The sequence below is a fragment of the Zootoca vivipara genome, chromosome 6 (genome assembly GCF_965207765.1).
Source record: "Zootoca vivipara chromosome 6, rZooViv2.hap1.1, whole genome shotgun sequence".
NCBI lineage: Eukaryota > Metazoa > Chordata > Lepidosauria > Squamata > Lacertidae > Zootoca > Zootoca vivipara.
The window spans coordinates 62,472,713-62,493,472 of NC_142589.1; the positions used below are offsets into that span (position 1 = coordinate 62,472,713).

Genomic DNA, 20,760 nt, shown 5'->3' on the forward strand with positions numbered 1-20,760 from the left:
GAAAAATATGGTATATTCTGGTAATGGGTTGTATCCAATGTTCTGCTAAGGAACCTGTTCAGTTAGTGCACAAGGATTAACGCTTGTGCAATGGAATTTCCTCCCTCTCCCATCACCTAAATCTGATCTGGGGGTTCACCACAGCAGATGTGGGGAGGGCACAGGGTGCACATGGGGGCAGGAGGAGAGGAGACCCGTTCCACTGTGCAAGCGTAAATCCTGACACTAAAACATGATAACTGCATTGGGTACCACTCTATGCGACTTGAGCTCTGTTCACTCCCTACCCTGTCTGCATGTGGCAATCAATGAAACAGAGTAGGGGAACTCTTGAGAACAATTATGTTATGCCATGTGCCTTCCTCAACGAAACGTTTTAAAGAAGATGGTGGGGGCAATGGTGGGGGGGGGGGAAGGTCTGCATTTCTCATGTTGTGCACTTAAATTTAGGGGAAGTCTGAGATTTTTTTGTGTCGCTTTGTAGAAAACTTCACTCTTTTCCTCACTTGGGTTATTCCAGTTTAGCTCATGAAACTTCTCTACATGGAAAAGAAAAATGATCAAGGACTCGATGTTCGTAGGATTTTTAAAAATCGGAGAGACTAGCTGTCATCCCCCCCACCCTATTTTTTTTAAAGCAAGTGATGATAGCTGAAGGAGACATATCAAACAAGAAACCTTCAATACAGAAAATACTGTTTAATCCTCTACATACATCAAATACCACAGTAGCACCAAAAGGTCTTTGTGCTTCATGCCGATGACCTGCGCGTGGATCAGGCCCACATCAGTGGGGGGGGGGAGGGAATGGTTTATCTTTGCCTACTCAACCAAGAAAGGCATAGGCAAAATATCGAAACATGAAACCACCAAAAGATCTCCCCCTCTCCCCCAAACCTTTTTTTAAAACATTTTTTTGTACAAATCAATGCAACTCTGTTTTTTTAAGATTGCCAATGTTACAAACATAGAAAGAAAAACAGCATCACTATAAATCACCCACTTATATGCATGATCAAGGTGTCACAGTTAAGAAAAAAGACACAATTTACAGGAAAAAATCCTTCTCCTTGTCTTCATTTTCTGTAGGCTGAAGAAGCTAAAAACCACTCCTGCTTAAATTTCTTGTTCCTAAAAATGTTCTTGAATATAAAAATTAGGCTTCTGCTGCTACAACTCCTTCTGGTGCAATCAATTCTTAATGTAAAATGTCTTTTAAACAAAGCAAAAACAAGACTAAAAAATAAATAACCCACAGCAGAGTGCGCGTTTCAATATTCTTCCTTTCACGCTCCAAGGTCTTTCAAAGTGCAACCGGACAACAAATCATCCCATATATGTATATATTTTAAAATATCCATAAAAGCCCACCTGCAGCAGATATCCCTCTATCTTATAGAAAGTTAATCTCACACCACCTCAAATTGCTGTGTTAGGTGCATGTCCATAAAGGGGGTGTGTCCCCCATTATTTCGGACTGGGTTCTGTACAAAGGAGCAACCTGGCCAAATAGCTTGCCTGGATCTCAACTGTATTTGAGCTGCTTGCTATTTCCCAAGAGATGCCTTGAGGGGCAGGGCTCAAACAGCTGCAGTTCGTCCCATCTTTCCTCTAATTGGGGGTAGGGGTTTCTTGGCCTTGCTGGCACTCCCAGCAGCTTCTTTCTCCTGAAAACCCATCATCTCGGAAAAGAAAACTAACACAACCTTCTTCCCTCACACCTCTTTGTTCTGCTGCCAAGTTAGCTGGAAACATGGTGCCTGTTCTCTGCCCAGCTTCCTCAAAACTCTGCAGAATTGGGCCTTGTTACTGCCCAGTTACCACCACATTATTGGGGACTGGCCTCACCCAACCACTGACCTTAGGAAAAGGCTCCCTTCCTCCCCTCCCAACTCCAGACAAAAGGGGTTGGGGGAATAGGAGAAATAAGCAGGCAAATCTTGATCAGGGACAAAACCCCAATTCTCAAAGAACCAATGCCATATAAGTGACGACAGCAGCAGCAGCAACAAATGAATAAGCAAAATTGCAATTCATCAACCCCCTTTCTTCCAAATTAATGTCCCCAGTATTTTTCGAAGAGACCATTCAGCCTCCAGAATTCCTGATAGACAGTTGCTGCATTAAACCTCCATTTGGTTTAACGTCCCCCAATTCTACAAACCTAAGGGAAACATTTGAGAGGAGCTCTGCATACTAGAGCAAAACGCAAGCATTCTTACGAGTAAGCAAAGTTAGGTACTGCTCTTTAAAAGGCAGGACGTTAAATGCCTTGGGGGGAAGGGGGGGGAGACAAAGCAGGAGAAGTCCGTGGAGGGATCCTATCCCAAGCCCTGTTTCCCTTACCGACTCGAGGGAGTGGTAGTAAAACTGAATGGGAAAACCCTGACATTGAAAGTATTTGTTGGCGGGCTTGGAGGGATGGTGCCCCCAGCCACCCTCATCGCTGTACTAGGACAGGAGAACAAGATGTGAAAAACCCAACACCCCAAGCATGCTATTGAACGGTCAGACGCAGAGGCTTCCACCACGTCCATTGCAACAACAATCAAAATGAGGTTCTGGAAGGATTCCAACCAAACCAGCTGGGTTTGCAGCCTTACTGCAGGAGGAGCTCCCAGACGGTGTTTAAGGGGAGGTTATTGCTCCTGACTTCTCTGTTTTCTTCCCCTTGGATAAAGCTGCGGCTTGTTTAAGGAGCTCTCGGTTCTTGGCCTGTTGGAAGAAGGATAGAATCCATGTGTTACTTGAATGGGTTGGGAAGTAGTTCCAGTCAAGAGTAACTGCTGCCGATTTACACAGAATTTACACAGAATCCGGGACTGGAAAAGAACGGGGGAGTTCTGCACTGAGAAAAGCTCAATTCTGCAACCTGAATAAATTATGCAAAACAATTTATCCTGCAATTCTCCCAGTCATCATGGGGAAGGCACTGATGCATCCACACAGCCATGGATATAAGCAATATGATCCAACATGCACACCCCTGAGAGTGTGACCCTTGGGAAAGGGCTGGAGCTCAGTTGTGAACTACGTTTTATATTCAGGAGGTCCCAAGTTCGATCCCTATTGCCTCTAGGTAGTGCTGAGAACGCCAGCATGACTAAACCGCTTCTGATGCAAGGGGACACCGTGAGAGTGCCAGAGCACACAGCAGCACTGTTTACCTTCCTGCTGCAGCGGTACCTCTTTATCTACTTGCATTTTTGAACTGTGTCCTTTTGAACTGCTAGGTTGGCAGAAGCTGGGGCAGAGCAACGGGAGCTCAGCCCATCACAGTAATTGGCAAGCCCAAGAGGCTCCATGGTTTAGACCACAACACCACCTGAGTCCTTGTAAATGATACCGCGTCTTGGTAAATGATGCCAAGCTAGGAGGCAAGGAGGCCCACCAACTTATATATTATAATAATAATAATAATAATAATAATAATAATAATATAATAATATACCCCGCTCATCTGGCTGGGTTTCCCCAGCCACTCTGGGCGGCTTCCAACAGAAACATTAAAATACACTAATATAGCTTTAAAAGAGGATTAGATCAGGCATCCCCAAACTTCGGCCCTCCAGATGTTTTGGACTACAATTCCTATCATCCCTGACCACTGGTCCTGTTAGCTAGGGATCATGGGAGTTGTAGGCCAAAACATCTGGAGGGCCGCAGTTTGGGGATGCCTGGATTAGATGAGTTTATGGATAAGGCTATTGATTGCTCCTAGCCATATTGGCTATGTTCTGCCTCCAAAGTTGGAGGCAGGAATGCTTCTGGATACAGCTGGAAACCACAAAAGGGGAGTGCTCTTGTGAACTCAGGTCCCGCTTGCAGGGTTCTGACACAGGCATCTGCTTGACCACTGCGAGAACAGGATGCTGGACAAGATGGGCCACTGGCTTGATCCAGCAGACTCTTCTTATGTTCTTATTGCAGCCCTCCGTATCTTCAGGTAGGACTCAGGAAGTTACCTGTCTGAAAACCTGGAATGTTGCTGCCAGTCAGCACAGGCAACAATGAACTAAATGGGCCAAAGGTATTGAAACGGAGAGTATTGAAATCCAGAGTAGAATGTTAGTCTATCTAACAATGCAAAGATTTGCAGAACTGGTCACAGTGTTCCCAGCATCCAATCAGTCATAGAATCATAGAGCTGGAAGAGACCACAAGGGCCATCCAGTCCAACCCCCTGCCAAGCAGGAAACACCATAAAAGCATTCCTGACAGATGGCTGTCAAGCCTCCGCTTAAAGACCTCCAAAGAAGGAGACTCCATCACACTCCTTGGCAGCAAATTCCACTGTTGAACAGCTCCTACTGTCAGAAAGTTCTTATTTCTTGTAGCTTGAATCCATTGCTCCATGTCTGCTTCTCTGGAGCAGCAGAAAACAACCTTTCACCCTCTTCTATATGACATCCTTTTATATATTTGAACATGGCTATCATATCACCCCTTAACCTTCTCTTCTCCAGGCTAAACATACCCAGCTCCCTAAGCCATTCCTCATAAGGCATTGTTTCCAGGCCTTTGACCATTTTGGTTGCCCTCCTCTGGACACATTCCAGCTTGTCAGTATCCTTCTTGAACTGTGGTGCCCAGAACTGGACACAGTATTCCAGGTGAGGTCTGACCAGAGTGGAATACAGTGGTACTATTACTTCCCTTGATCTAGATGCTATACTCCCATTGATGCAGCCCATAATTGCATTGGCTTTTTTAGCTGCTGCATCACACTGTTGACTCATGTCAAGTTTGTGGTCTACCAAGACTCCTAGATCCTTTTCACATGTACTGCTCTCAAGCCAGGTGTCACCCATCCTGTATTTGTGTCTTTCATTTTTTTTGCCCAAGTGTAGTACTTTACATTTCTCCCTGTCTTCTGAATACTAATTAATGAACCAAGTTAAACAAAGTTACCTGCAATTGTTCTGTGACTTCCTTGTGAGTCTTTTCCATCTGGTTCATTTTCACCCTCATCTGGGATTCTTGGTACTGCAGATCAGCCTTCAGTTCAGTTATCTGCAGAACACACACAAGCAAAATATATTTGCCATACAGTGGGAGATATCCTTTTAGAAATCCAGTATGCTAAATAAGCTGCAGGGCTGCCCCTGGAAACAAGGTGATAAGGAGTTTTATTAACTTCCATAGATTTTTAGCTTGAAAAATGAAGCAGGAACATAGCTGAGATACAGCAAAATTCTTACAGAAGCCTTTGCCAACCTGGTGCCCTCCAGATGTTTGGGACTACAACTCCTATCAGCTGTGGCTGTGCTGGCTGAGGTTTATAGGAGTTATAATCCAGAATATCTGGAGGGCACCAGGTTCCCGAAGGCTGCCTTATGGCTTAACTTCTAAAATCATGAAACAGAACCAGTGCCCAACCATCTTTCAGCTTGGGATCCAAACACTCACAAGAGCACCTCTCCTTATACCATCCTGCCCATGTCTTGAGATCTTCAGAGGAGGCTCTTATCCATGTTCTGCTGCCAGGATAATTTCAATATGCAGCAGACAGGGAGACGGTCTTCTCTGTGGTGGCACCCCAACTGCAGAATGCCCTCCGCCAAACACGACAGGAGGCAATGTGACAATCATTTCAGCACTAGCTCAAGACTTATAGAAGTGGCTTGTTGTTTAGTCTGCCCTGATAGCTTTTAACTACCTTATTTATCTGTAGCGATATTATGAAAGATCCAGTTCTAGCTCTGCTCACCTTCCTTAGGAAGCAAAACAAGAACAGATTACAATAAAGGACCTTCTGGTACAATTGCTGACTGCAGCTCAGATGGAGAATGCACATTTCCAGAATAAATAAAGAGGGATTCCCACCCTTCAGTGCTAGTATCACAGAACACAGCAATGTAGCACTAGTAGAGAAATTGACTTGGGGCATAGGATTGTTACCATTTATTTTGTTTTCAACGATAAACATATCAATATATATATTTTAAACTTTTTTATATAAGATAAATCCAAGTGCAACATCCAAGGATGGTGGACCTAAACATATTAGCATAATATATGTGCAGTTCATTGTTTGAGCCAAAGTTTGTGCCGGCGAGGAAACAGACAAGTGTGGTGAGAAAAAAAGCTCAGCAACTCTGGGCAATCCTTGCAAAAATAGCTCAAACACTCTGTGCCATCTCCCCTCATTTTCTTAAATTTGAGTCCCCAAAAATAGGGGGCGTCTTACACATGGGGGCGTCTAATACACAAAAACTACAGTATATTATATCTTACATAAACTGCTAAGAGGTAACATGCAAGCTTTCTTAGAGCAAATAAACCGTTAAACAGAAGGTGCACACCATAAGGTTATTTGCCCTTTTGGAAAGAGGCAGCTCTAAAATATGCTAGGAGGTCCACCCATTTATCCATCAAAGTGAACATCCTTTCCCGATAGGAAGCTGAATGCAGCAGGGACACCTCTCCCTTGGCTTCCTATCTGGAGCTGGTGAAGAGGGCATGGGCTCATTCCCACAGCTGTGCTGGGCTTCAGAAACATGATGCCAAAAAAACGAGACCCTGACCTTTCCCAGGATTTGGGGTGGATGGGAAGGGCAGGCAGTGGCAGGTGGGCAGTAAGCAAGCATTTCCCAGCAAAATCAACGTAAACATTCTGAAACAAAGTGCCCCATTGTCTCACCGAGAGGTGGCTCAAAGGGGACGTTACCTTCTTCTCTTTCTCCAGAATCATCTGATCTTTTTGGTGCAGCATTTTCTTGAGAGTAGCCACTTCCTCTTTCAGCTGGGCTATGATGACAAAGTGGTCGGTGCCAGGAGAGTCCAAGGCAAGGTCTGGAGAAAAGCTATAAAGAGACAGTAAGGGGGAGATCATTAATTACTCATCCCTGGGCTCCAGTTCAGATGGGATGGTAAGCCGTGAACAAGAGAGGTCAGTCCCACAGGCTAACAGGAAAGCCTGCAAAGTCCCACACGGTCATCTAATTATCATCATTCAGTGAAATGTATTTGGAGAAACCCTTCCCAACCCTTGAGTCCCCAGATGTTGCTGACCACAGCCAATGGTCAAGGATGAAAGGAACTGTAGACCAACAACATATGGGGACCCAAGGCTGGAAAGGCTGACTTAGAGGATATGTATGTAGGGTGATCTACAATAATTAAAATAACACACATGTGCAACATCAGATGCAGGATATCTCTGACCCTCCAAAGGTGGCTGAACTCCTACTTCCATCAGCCCAGCAAGTCAGACCAATGGCCAGGGATGATGGGAGTTGTAGTTCAGACACATATGGAGGGTCTGTGTGGCATGCTTGAACTATTAGTCAAAAGCATGCTGCTCCAACTAAATATTTAAATTGTTCCAGGCACATTTTGTTACCCCCCCACCCACCCTTTTAAAAATGACAACACAGCTTCTTCTTTGGACAATTACCATTGCAAAAGTTTAGCTAATAATTGATGTGTTTCCACATTTCACGACAAAGGGGACAACGGCTATGGCTCCAATCCTATGCACGCTTCCTTCAGTGCAACTTACTTCCAAGTAAATATGCATAGGTTGATCTGCATTGCATCCAAACCATTATTATTGTATATCCTACGAAGAGGGAAGAACGTTATGCGCCTTCTTGATCATATCTCTCTCTTTGCACAAAATGAACTAATAAGCAGTTCTCCTAAATTTCTGTCTTCCCCCTTGTTTGCAGCTGTATGATATTATCCTTTTCCGTGTGGATTCATGGTAATTCTTCAGTGCAGCATCAGTTTTCCCTGTTTGGAATTTCTCTGCATTATTTAGCGCACTTGTGTATAACACTGTACAAACCGGTCTTTGTTGAATTTCAGTGCATTGCTGTCTGCCTAGCCCTAAAGCTCAACATCCCAATCGACTTTCCATATTCAATATAGCAGCTTTAAGGCAGGGTGAGAAACACTACTGTGTGAACACACCACCAAAGAGCAGCTTAGAAAATTTCTGAGCCATGGATCTTCTATAGTGTGCAAAATGAGTTCATGTGCTTTGGTATTCTTCATGCTGTAACGTTCAGTGGGCAAAAATGTGGGATGTTAAAGAATGCTGTTTCACATGCAGAGAGAGGGAGGGATAAGACAGTAAGGAGAATCAAAAGCCAAGAGGTGGATATGGCATGAGGTTTTCTAAATACCTTCAACAAGGCCATATCTATACCACAAACCTATGTGGCAGAGATGGGGATTCTGTAGCCCTCTAGGTGTTGTGAGACTGCAACTGTACTTGTCTCTGACTACTGGCTATGCTGTTTGGAGCTGATGGGAGTTGGAGTCCGACAACCTCAGGAGGGCACCGGGTTCCCCACCTCTGTTCTCCTGGCTTCTCCCAAAGAATCCTGGGAATCCACCCTCACAGCACTACAGTTCCCAGACTACCAAGCTACTTTAAATCTGCAGTGAAGACAGGAATGGCCAATTGATGGCTTGCAGGCACCAACGTACCTTGATATGTCCTCATCAAACTTTAGTCAAAGTGTGTTTGTCCATTGTTTCATTGGTAAAGCAGAACAGCAATATATCCCCAAGTGCATTTGGAGATGCACTCTTTGCCCTTGGAGACCAAGGAGACCAAGATTCCCAGCAGCAGCATGAACATGTTCCCCATGAGGAACACAATCACTGCTTTTCAGGTTAGGTTTGAAATCCAACACGAACACAACACACCATAAAGGCTACTGCCTTACTATCCCATGCAAATTTTGGATATGCAAAGAGTCACTGCCACCCCTGGTGTAAATTTATATTTTTTAATATTGTGTTGGAAGCTGTCCAGAGTGGCTGGGGCAACCCAGTCAGATGAGTGGGGTATAAGTAAGTAAGTAAGTAATTATTTTGATAATGATTATGAGTATCCTAAATCATGGGGAGTCTAGAGAAGGTGGATCCAGACCAAGTCAGACACACTTATTGTTTCCACTTATCAAGTCGCATGGATTTCAGCAGGTGTAACTACTGCCTTGGTCCAGATTTAACAACCCATTCAATGCAACCTAAATATTAATACTAGACAGAAAGAACGGCACAAATGGAAAGAGGAACCCTATGAAACAGTGAAAGTTCTTGGGGGAGACAGTAAAGAGAGAGACAGTATTTCAACAACAAAGGTAGTAGCTAAAATGAGAGTGGGAGGGTGAGGTTTTCCTGCAATACTGTACCCCGTTTTCAGAAACCATTGTTTTATCTAAAACCTCTTCTCGAAGGGTCCATTCAGTCAGCCTCTCCTACACACAAGCAAGCACCCCCCCCCCATCTGAACTAGGAGACACATCTACATTAACATGAAGAAGCATTATTGTGAACCAGGCTGTACAAAGGTACAACCACAGCCACTCCCACGACTGTGGAAGTGTCTGCTTGCTGACTTCAACCTACAGCCCAGTTCTTGCGAATGCTCCAAATAATGTGACTGTTCATGTGCACAAGTGTGGCTGAGGCTGCTCCTGAGCGGGGGAACCTGGCTGAACAGCACAAAGAGAATTCCCCATTTGCTAAGGCAGCTTTGCACAGAAGTCCAAAAAGCCTGGAAAATGATTTATGAGTCTGCTAAGAGACAAGTTGCATGAAAACACAATTTCCTACCTTCTTAGCAAAGGAGCACGGAAATAAAAATAAAAGGTTGCCTTCTGTTCATGGAGCAATCTGTCCCTCCTGCGCCAGCCTGCTAGTTTCTCCTGCAGGGGAAGGAAAGCCTGCTTCTTCCCAAACAGTCTGGGAGTGCAGTGGCACAGGAGAGATGTACTCTCTTCTGCCAGCCCATCCTCAGCTACATCAGGGACATGGGGAATCTTATTCAGACCAAGAGCTACATTTTCCACTGGGCAACATTCTGAGGGTTACATCATGCCAGTGGTGGGCAGAGCCAGAAGCAAAAGAGAGCAGAGCAAGGGATAGCAATTTTACCTTTGCACAATTAGCTTATTTTCACATGCACAGTCTCCCTCTCCATCCAGGCAAGCAAAAGGCAATGTCTGGGTTCAAGGACGCAACTTGGCCAGGAATCAAACCACTCCTTAAGAGAAGAAAGCTGGGCAGGTAAAGGCCTGGGGAGAGTCCTGAGGGCCAGACAGAGATACCTGCAGGGCCACGTTCACCCCATATGCCCGAGGTTCCTCATTCCTGACCTACATGGAATGCCTGGCTTGCCTATGGTTACCAGGCAAGCCGCTCAGTACAAGACTGCTTATGTAATATTGCTCATTTCCAAATAACTTGAGACCCAGAGTCCTCGAAGGGAGGTCAGGCAAAGCAATCACAGGGCAGATGAGGACTCCCTTGGAACTTCATTTTTTCCCCTCTCCCTACTGACCAGCCTTGATTGAGGCAGGCAGCACTGTACAATGCTGCTAAAAATGTCCACCTTCCCGCTTACTGAATGGGCTCTTCAGCTTGAGACGCACCATGCAAAATGCAGCCCATCAGCTTCACAACTCACCGACCCACCCTTTTTCAGTCCCAGGCAGGCAGCAAAAACAGGAGGTATAGTAACAGGCTGCCATAAGCTTGGCGGGTTGCAAATGGTGCAAGTTTGCCGTGAAATGAGAAATGGGAGCTGTGAAACCGGGGAGCCTCTAGATAAAATGTGGGGAACCTTTGGCCCTTCAGAAGTTGCTGAACCGGATCAGCCTTGGCCCTTGGTCCAGCAAGTTCAAGAGAGCCAGAGGTTCCCCGTGCCTGCTCTGGGTGCTGCTGGATCTCAACTGTGCAGTTTTTGCAAAGTTTCCTACTACACCATCCAGAATATAGCAGGTGACAAGAGCCTAACAGACCTGGCTGAAAGACTAATTCCAGCCAAGTTACTCACAAACCCCAATTCTTGTGGATCACAACAAACCTGTGATTTCTTTATGCTGGTTTATGCCTGCCCTCATGTGGCAATGAAGAGAAATGGCAGGTCTGTGCTAAAAAACTGCACTCTCTTCCTTAGACTGTCGTTTAGAAGTCATAACATGTATGCCATGGTCTAGTAGGTTTAGGTGTACAGAATATAGAGTGATTAGAGCAATAAGAATTACATCAGGCATACATATATATGCCTTTATTCTTACTGCTCTAATCACTGAAGCTTGATATAGAGTCAGTAATACAGTACAGTATCTTGCCTTATGGGTGGAGAGGAGAGGACACGCAAGGAGGAGTCTTGCATCAGTGCACTAGCTCTGAGTGTTCAAGGTTTCCTGCAGTGGGGGAGCCTCCAATACTCAGGGAGGCATCCAAGCATTTTGAGATCCTGGATTTCCAGGGTTTCTAAACACCTGGGGGCCATATGTGTTAACTAGAATGATAAAAAAGCACATGAATTGTGTTCATGCTATGAACATCACATCTAGTGTGTTTCAAGTGCTCCAAATGGCTTCATGCGCATTGGCTCAGTAATCCTCACAAAGGCCCTGTAATGTTGTTTCGTTCTGTTATCCACACATTGCAGGAAGTGGTGCTGGGGTGGGGGGTGTTGGAGTCACTGAGAAAGCCATACAGTCCCAATGTCTATGCAGCATCTATGGCATCCCACACAGCAGTCCACACGCCTTACTCAAGAGTGGAATCTGGTACAGCCCCACTTGAAGCATATGCATGGTTCTACAAAATTATCCACTGCCTCAAGTGAAATCCTAACCCCTCTAGTTTAGCTCCATTTACTTTATCAGACAACTTCTCTAGCTGGGAGAGAGCTGCAGAGGCGAAAAAATTATACGAGTTCACCCCCTTAGCTCTGACCTTGGGAGCTACAGATATGATTAAACAACAAATCTGGGATGTAGCTCTCCAAAAGGATAAAGTTCAAACTGCGTGCTACTCAGCAGCAGGAAACTGTAGCAAAAACTTCATTCCAGCTGATTATCTTTATACCGTACTTACTCTGATTTAATGCTCCATCTTTTTTGGCCAAATTACTTTGCAAAAATTAAGGTGTGCATTAGATTTGATGGCACACCAGACTCAAGTGAATACGGTACTTTTGAAAGTTCTAAATACCATAGCTGGCTTTAATACCATACCATCTGCTCTATTGGAAAGGAGATACTCACACATTCCTTATAACCAATGTGTCTTGCTTTTGTCAATCAAGCATTGAAACCATTGGGCATGTATTACTGTATTACTCATATTATAAGGACATCTGTTCCTTATATATTTTAACTATTTTAACTGAATTCCCAGGCAGATCTGATAAATTTTACACTTCCCTCCTTTTGTCAGACTCCATTAAGGAAATCACTATCAAAGTAGCAAAATTCTGTGCACTGGCATGTATTACCAGGAAACATATGGTTAACTCTTACCAACCCTGCATCTTTAAAGCTTTCTTTTCCTAAAGGCTGTTGGTGGCTTTTTATACTTTTACAAGCATTGGGGTTCTCTTAAGTGCTGGTAACCTCCAGGTTGAATTACTTCAATGCGCTCTATGTGGGGCCGCCCTTAAGGTTGGTCTGGTAGCTCCACCAGGATGTCTATTTCCTCACAATACAGGAATTAGTCCTTTAGCATTATTGCGCCTCCTTTTTGGAATTCATTCCCCTTAAATATTAGACAGGCACCCACTCCGTTTGTCTGTTCCGGGCCTACTGAAGAAGTTCTGTTTTCAACAAGAACTTTCTGTTTCCAACTTCTGTTTAAGTGGAGACTTTTCCCCATCTGCATCCACACTGGAGATGTTTTTATTGTTTTATCACCTGTTTGCCACCCTGGGTAACTTTGGGAGAAAGAGTGCAGGACATAAATAAATAAATAAAAAACAAATCCTGCCAGTATCTCCCTCTTGTGTGTGGATAATGCCCCCTTGGCTCTACGAGAACACACACTAGAATAAGGAGTTCGATATTAGTGTATAGGACAACATTGTCTCAGCACATGGATTTCATGCCTTGATATTTCTAAATGCAGCCATCACAGACAATGAGGGAGTGACAGGAGAGTCGTAACATGGAACTAGACCAGACCTTCAAGCGATGGTTAATAAAGCAATTGCCAACGAATTACCTACACACTTAGAAGTCCTGGCCTACAGTCTGGCCCATGCTCCTGGATTGATATGCTTTAGGAGGAAATCCAAGAGCATGGATTGCTTCCGTAAAATGAGACAATTCCCAGGGTTGGGGAGGAAACGGGTGGGGGAGAAAATGATAGGTGATCTCACTTCAGGATGTCAGTGCCTTGAGAAACAGGACAATCATGGGCACCGAGACTCTGTTGGGAAGCAGCCCACTGCACCAACACGGACGGGGCACTCTGGATAGGGGGGCAAAGCATCTCGGGAGAGGAAGGAACGCTGAGAATTAGAGAGGAAAGGGAGGAATGAAAATATGCACATCAAGAGCGTCAATGCTAACTACACCCCGCCCCCTCCTCATTCCTTCCTGATTTTAAGTGTCAGGGAAACCCTAACCTACCCTACTATGTCACTTGCTGGGGAAGGGGGGGGAACCAACTCATTTTTTTGCACACAACAGTCACAGAACAGAAGCAAAGATTGGCAGAGGCTTTCCTTCTCCCAAAACAAAGGAAGGGGGGGGGAAAGTGGGTCTCTTTTTAAAAGTATGATCTTGCTTGACAGTAGCTTTCTTTTCTCTAATATATTTCTATTCTGCACTGCCTAATATAACAGCATAGTCTGGAACCCCCAAAATACACGTATAACCATGCAAAAGAAATGCAACCTATCGCCAAACGTTTTCCCCATAATGATAAAGTTGGTCCACAAGAGCCCTGCAGCTCCAGAAGAGAAGCTTCACTCTTTAAGTCTCTAAGTGCTGAAAAGTTTTCTAATTCTTTTTTTGTAAATAAATAAAGACAGATCAGACCACCCACCCGCACTTCCAAATTTTAAGGCACTCACCTGTCTCCATTGGCTGATATGGCATCAAACTTGGGCTTTTTCTTTGGGATTTCATTCTGAATAGAAGATGTAGATAATGTTTTCTGGCTGCAAAAGGAAACAAAGCAACAAAACACACTGTTAAGAAGTTTGGCCATTCCAAGTCAGTTTTCTGTTGTTTTCAATAATTGCAGTATGCTCCTTGGAAAAAAAGAACTCTTTGTAGATAAAGCAGCAGGGTTTCTTAAACAGAAGTAAACATGAGATGACCATTAATGCACCTGTTAAAAAAAGAGGGGGGCATCCTGACCATATTCAGTGGCTACACATTTTAATACTAGTTAAATCCACAGCCAAAGCTGTGGATTTGCTGACTAAAGTAGAAAAAAACTGCAACACTTGTTATTGGGAGTGGTACATTACACCCTCCTCCCACTTTATGCTCCCAGCAACCCAGCGAGGTAACTTATGGGATGTGTGTGTGTGTATGTATGTGAGAGGAAGAGAAAGAAGGCCAGTATCACCCAATGAACCTAGATCACCCTGATCGACACGATCGATCCGACTCACAAACTTCCTTGCCAAGCAGTTTCCAAGACACATTTAAGTAGGGCAGTGTGTATGGTGTGATCCCATGTGGCACTGGGTGCAGAATTAATCAAAAAATAAACTTTAAATAGCAGCAGTGCACTACAAAGCCACTACAGATTTCCACCTTCCCAGTTGCTGCACAGGCTCCTCAACTTGTACAGAAGTCAAGAGCAAAGCAGCAAGTTTCCAGGCCTCACAGCTGGGAAGAAACGTGGGTCATGCCTGCTTAAATGTCAAAATAGTTTTTAAACAGACAGGCAAGTGCTCTTTCTCTCCTAATCACCTCCCTGCTCTAAATCCCAAATAAACCCAAAGGTGGCTTGGGTTTATTATTGTTTTTAAAGCAAGAGGACTGCAATAAGTGTTAGCACATACTTTGGTCCTCTGAAAAAGCAAACCACACAAAAAGACGAATACTTCTTATTTACGATAATGCAACAGCCTGCTATTGAGAGCTCCTTTAATAAACGATTTGAGGAACATATCCTAATATTCAAGAACATATTGGCTTACCCTATGGAAGCATTCAAACATACAGTTTTAGCAGCCAGCTCACTGTGGAAGTGCATTAGACACATTTTGGGCCAAAGTGTCATCCTCTCCCCACAGGCAGAGTTCAGGGAAAACAGTTTTCCCCCCCTTCACATTGCAGCAGAAGGCAGTTTTGCCATCTCCAGTTAGGGTTGGGAGAAACTGTTGCCTGAAACCCTGGAGAGCTGCTGCCAATCAGTGTGGAGAATATGGAGCTAGATAGACCAATGGCAGCTCCCAACGTTCCATGCCTTCTCATAGAACCCCTGCATGTTTCCATGCATGTTTGTATACATCCTATCTCAGAGTTCAAAAGGCCACTGAAGGTCTGTAGGATGGCCACAATCCTTTGGCCAGAAAAAGCAAGCCTGCTTTTCTGCTGCATACGCCTCCATATGCCACAGGAGTGCACACAGAGAGTGACGCTGCTGAGGGAGCTACACTGATAGCGCATTACCTGTTGTAGTGGGTGCCGCCGCTGAGTCGGCCATACTGTTCGTTTTCCGGCAGGCTTGTCCGGGAGGAGGTGCTCAGGTGCTTACGTTGCTCTTTGGTCTTCTGCAAGACTCTTTTATAGGAGAGTGTGCAAAGCCAGCAGAGTAGCTTCCCATCCACCTAGGTAGATGAGAAAAGGGACAAAAGAGGCAGGATGTTATCACACACTCTCCTAGACAAAAGGAAAAGCACAACAGTCAAAATGGAACTGAGAAGCAGCTCTTCTGAAACAGACCATATTTAGAAACAAAATAGTCACTACCGCAATGTGGTGACTTCTAGATATTGCTGGACTACAACTCCGAGTTTTTCTGAGAACTGGCCATGTTGGCTGGGAATGACAGGAGCTGGTATCCGACATCTGGAAGGCACCATGTTATCTATCCATTATTTCAATGAACAAAAAAATACAGTACAGGAAAGTTGCCCAGCTATCCTTTGATTGGGGGTAATATTTTATACCCAGCATATATTACTGGTGGGAAAGATACGTGCCAATTCACACAGCAATCTTTTCCCTAAAACCAGCGGATTTAAGTTTCACTCCTTCTCATGCTGGATGCCCGGCCAGATCTCAAGATGTTGGCCAGGAACCCATGTGGAATCCATGTCTCACTGAGCAAAGGAGACACCAGGGCAGTGGGTACCTGTAACAGGCAGAAAAACTCCAAGGAAATGCAGTGAGCCAATGAGGAGGAGGTGCCTCAGTCCCTATTGCAAGGGACTTAATGTTTGGTAGTTGGCTTCGAAGCTTACCCCACCTCCTGGCATGGTCAAAATAATGACAATACCAAAGTCATGATGACGACACAGTAGGGAGCAATCTGATGAGCACACACAATCATAGAATCTTAAGAGTTGGAAGGGACCCAAGGATCATCTAGTCCAACCCCCTGCAAAGCTGGAACATCTATAGGACATACTTTTAACCATGTCATGTGTTAAATGGCCTTTTGGTGCTCAGAATCTACACACAGCAGACAGCTTCTTCACTTTCCATGCTGAATACATAAAGGGACTCACTTTTTTCCTATCATCTTTCCTGTCAAAGGCACACTGCTGCTTACACTGCTCACACGAATGTGGTGGTCCGTACTTCTTCTCGGAGTTTGTACAACGCTGGCACTTGTTACCAATAAATGCAGCAATTATATTGCAATACTGGCATGGTTTGGGCTGTAAAAAACCCAGAAAATTGTAGAGATTAATGATGCACTTTAATTATATATGCAATCGCCAAGACTTGCTCCAGTGTTCTCAACATTGCCTCCCTGCTTTCGCTCAACTAAGAAGGATGAGTTTCCAAAAACACACTACATACGTTTAACTACCCTAAGCTTGCTATGACCTTTTCTTCCACTTGGTGGTCCACTGAAAACTGGCCAGAGTTCCACCCACCTCTGCTTTTAAACCACCATAGCAGGAATGGGGAATTTCCAGCCTGCATGTCAATCTTGTCACACTAGGGAGTCAAATTCTCCCAAGGCCTTAAAAAAAAAACACCCAAACCCAGTTAGTTGATGTCATTGAAGTGCAGGATGATGTCACCTGATGGATAGGGTTTGATTTTGCATTGGCTGTCACACCAGTTCCCCTGGCCATAGCAGCAGGATGCAATCCCCTCATCAGCTGACGAGCAGGAGTTAGATCCTGCTCAGTTTAGCTGACATTCAGGGCTGCAAAGCGAAATGCCACCCAATGTAACTATGATGTCAGGTGATTGACACACAGGTAGATGGCTCTACCCACCTGTCAAATTTGGTCCTCAAAGTGGGAAAATAAGGATCTGGCCCACTGGCAGGAATAGGTTTCCCACCCTTTCACTATACTATAGGAATTAAGATAAACTTCCAGTGCATAAGAAAAGAAGACAAACATACCGTCCCATAAAGTTTCACGTTCTGTGCACACTTCTTGCATATTGTGTTGGTTTTGCTAGCAAAGCAACAAATAAAGATAGAAAACATGATGTAACGTGATCTGCATTTATAGATTACAAAGCAAAAAGAAGTTTTTGAATTCTATACCATTTATGCCTCACCTGATATGGTCAATTTGTAACTATTAAGTTCTGGATACAATTCTAGAATACTGTATTTTAATTTAAGAAATAAAAAAAATGCATAATATATAAAAATGCAGAAAGACAGCATGATTTGCTGAATTGTCTCCTGTTTAAAATAGTAGGGGTTGCTCATGAGTGTTCACCTCATTTGGAGTTGTGCAAAGCTATTTCAAATTGTATTCTATATAGCAATTCTGCTTTGCATTAAAAAGGTCCTAAATTAAATCCCTGGCATCTCCAAAAAGGACATGGGAGAGAACCATGTCTAAAATCCTGGGCAGCTGCTGCCAGTCAGAGTAGACAATACTGGGCTATGTGGACCAATGGTCTGACTCAGCACAAGGCATCTTCCTATGTTTCTATGGTCCAAGCTTGCAATCCCAAGCACACCTCCTTGGAAACAGACTCTGATAGAGTTTACTTCTGAACTGATGTGTGAATTAGTTAGCAAAATAATGCTGAGTATTTTTCGCTATTGGATAGTAAGTCAGACTCCCTGACTGAGTCAACATGGCAAAACACCACTCTTATGCTTAAAACAATAGCTCAAGAGTCAACAAATGCTGAAGGCACCAGAACAGGCGGTCTTTGTTTTGGAATCAAACAATGAAAAGCCACAATTTAAGATATCTCAAAGAAGGCAGTTCCATTTCCCCTCACTGACCCAGACAATCCAGTGTAATCCAGGCTGAGCAAGTATTTACCTCTCTTGCTGGAATTCAGTTCTGCAATAAGTACATTTAACAATGGGGTGTGCAATCCGACACTCCTGAAAGAGAAAGATTTTTGAAAGTTATAAACATCTAGGGAATTGAATTAAAAGGCAAAAGCATAAAAAGACATTCGGGTTGTCACTAATGTATTATCCCATAAACTCAAGGAGTGAAATACTGACAAGGAATGGTGAAGAGAAAAATCCCATTGTGATAAAGATGAAGGCAGGTACTAGAGCGGTGACTCAAAGTGGCAAACTATCAAACAATACATCTCTGTATTCTGGCCCAGGAAGCAATTAGACAGGGCTACTGCTTTACACAGCATCCAGCTAGAGAAGATGGCCAGTGCAACAGGCAGGGTCATCTTACAAAGTTATCGTCTCCAGAGTCAAAACTCCTCTCTTTATAGTTCATCTGCGTATTTTGTTTGTGGCACAGAAAACTGCAATTCTTCTAAGAAAAACAACATAACGTCTCTTTAGCAATGAGTATGTTAATAGGGATTCATAGAGAAAATCATGGCTCCCTCACTGTTGCTCTTGATTGTAATCATTCACTGAAGAGATTCATACTGCAGCAAAGGAACAGTATGTTAGATACCACATTAGATAAGAAGCAGCATTTAACTAAGCAAGAGTGCAAAACACAAACAAGAGCAAGATGTCAGTAATTACTTCCAGTACATTTAAACCCAATTGTTTTTAAACTTGATTGTAAGTTGCCTAAGGACTGCCCTTTTTAGATGACTTAACAAGTTAATAAAACAACAATTTAATAAAAACACTAACATATTGTGTTTTTCTTTTTATGTTGTGAACCACCCTGAGAACTTTGAATGAAGGGTGGTATACAAATTGGATAAGTAATAACTAATAATAATATCGCCTAGAATGAGACACCAACATCTTTATTACTGATCTTATTATATGACTCATTTGCCCTGTTGTATGGGCTTTAATGTATTTCTTTTATGATTATATTGATTTTATTGTGAAATTGCCTGGGAGCTGTTTGGCTGAAGAATAACTTACAAAACATGCTAATTACATACTCCCATAGGCCACATCTTTCTTAATGAACACCAATTAGAAGACACAAGCATACAAATAATAGGAATAAACAAATACACTCTGACTTCACAAAGGATGTATGCAGGAAATAACTAAAGCTATGTTAAGTGGGATTTGTGCATACACTCACAAACCCAAGAAGCGCCTTCCTACCCAGTTTTCAAACCACCCTAAGCAACAACACCTACTACAATCTATAGGCCAATCCTACCCATGTTTACTCAGAAATAAGGTCGACTACATTCAGTGGGGCTTTCTCTCAGGTAAGAGCACATAACTGAAGTCTTGGCTTCTTGCTCCATTCCTTTCCCCTTCTATTGTCTTCATCAAAGCACTTCCTGAAGAAGAAGAAGAAACCAGTCCCAGAGAGTCGGAGTGGTGGTATAATAGCTATATGACACTGGACTGCAGAGGTGTGATTTTGAATTCCCACCGCTCACCCCAAAGATCTTGGGCCATACTCAAAAACCTAGCCTACCTCACACGGCTACTGCATGGATATCCAGGAGATTATGCCCCCTGTGGCACCAACAGTTCCTGTGCAGAAAGTTGCAATGCATCCTGATTTATATCATGATTTCTCTTATTCCCTTCACCCATAGTTCAAAGATCTTTGAGTACGTCATGACTCAGTCGTGCTTGTCAGGAATGATGACAGCAGCCCTGTGAGGTAGGCCAGTTGATTCCAATATGGAGTGGTGGCCAGTGGTGGGGGGAGAGAAAGAGGGGGGGGGAGGCCGAGTAATGCTGCCCTTCGATTACAGCACACCTCGGCCACAACAACAACCACCCTGTGAGGTAGGCCGGTGTTGTTTTGATTCCAGCATGAACTGGAGCAGGCATCCCCAAACTTCGGCCCTCCAGATGTTTTGGACTACAATTCCCATCATCCCTGACCACTGGTCCTGTTAGCTAGGGATCATGGGAGTTGTAGGCCAAAACATCTGGAGGGCCGCAGTTTGGGGATGCCTGAACTGGAGGGTCAGGGAGGAGGAGGCAGAGAGAGGGAGCGACGCTGTTCTGGCTAAGGTCACCCAAGGAGGCGGCTAAGCTGAGCTCCGACCCGAGAGGAAGAGAAGGGTCGGCGGGTGGGATTCTGGCTCACAGCTCGCGCTCCTAACCCCCACGGCACCCCCGTCCCCTCAGCCCCCACCCTCGGCCATGGCCCGTTCCTGGCCCTGACCTTGCAGAGCTGCTGTCCCTGGCTGAGCGCCTCGAACGGGAAGCGCTGGTGGCATTTGGTGCAAGCATAAAGCGCCGCCATCCCGCCGCTCGCACTGACAGGCGCAGCTCTAACCCAACCTGACGTGACGCTCCCGCCTGCCTACGGCGCCATTGGTCGAGGGCGGCGCCACTCACCGCTTCGGAGGCGGGGCCTCCGTTCGTACCTTGAGGCTCATTGATTCTCCGGAGACGTCACTCAGAGGTTTAGGGCGGGGCGGGCTCGAGTTGTTGCGGGAAGAAGCCGGGGAAGCGAAGGGC

At 44.5% G+C, this 20,760-nt stretch overlaps 1 protein-coding gene across 2 annotated transcripts; it reads right to left on the bottom strand.

Annotated features, from left to right (window-relative positions):
* Positions 1–684: 684 nt before the first annotated feature.
* Positions 685–20,572, bottom strand: FAM76A (family with sequence similarity 76 member A). Of its 2 annotated transcripts, XM_035120025.3 has the most exons (10): positions 20,462–20,572; positions 18,197–18,261; positions 17,308–17,362; positions 16,451–16,603; positions 15,390–15,547; positions 13,832–13,918; positions 13,133–13,264; positions 6,671–6,806; positions 4,912–5,013; positions 685–2,715 (listed from the first exon to the last, which is right to left on the bottom strand). In XM_035120025.3, the coding sequence occupies exons 1-10, from the start codon at positions 20,540–20,542 to the stop codon at positions 2,629–2,631; spliced, it is 1,056 nt and encodes a 351-aa protein (XP_034975916.2). In that variant the 5' UTR covers positions 20,543–20,572; the 3' UTR covers positions 685–2,628. The 2 variants fall into 2 exon arrangements, with proteins under 2 accessions (XP_034975916.2, XP_034975917.2); XM_035120026.3 differs by lacking the exon at positions 13,133–13,264.
* Positions 20,573–20,760: the final 188 nt, after the last annotated feature.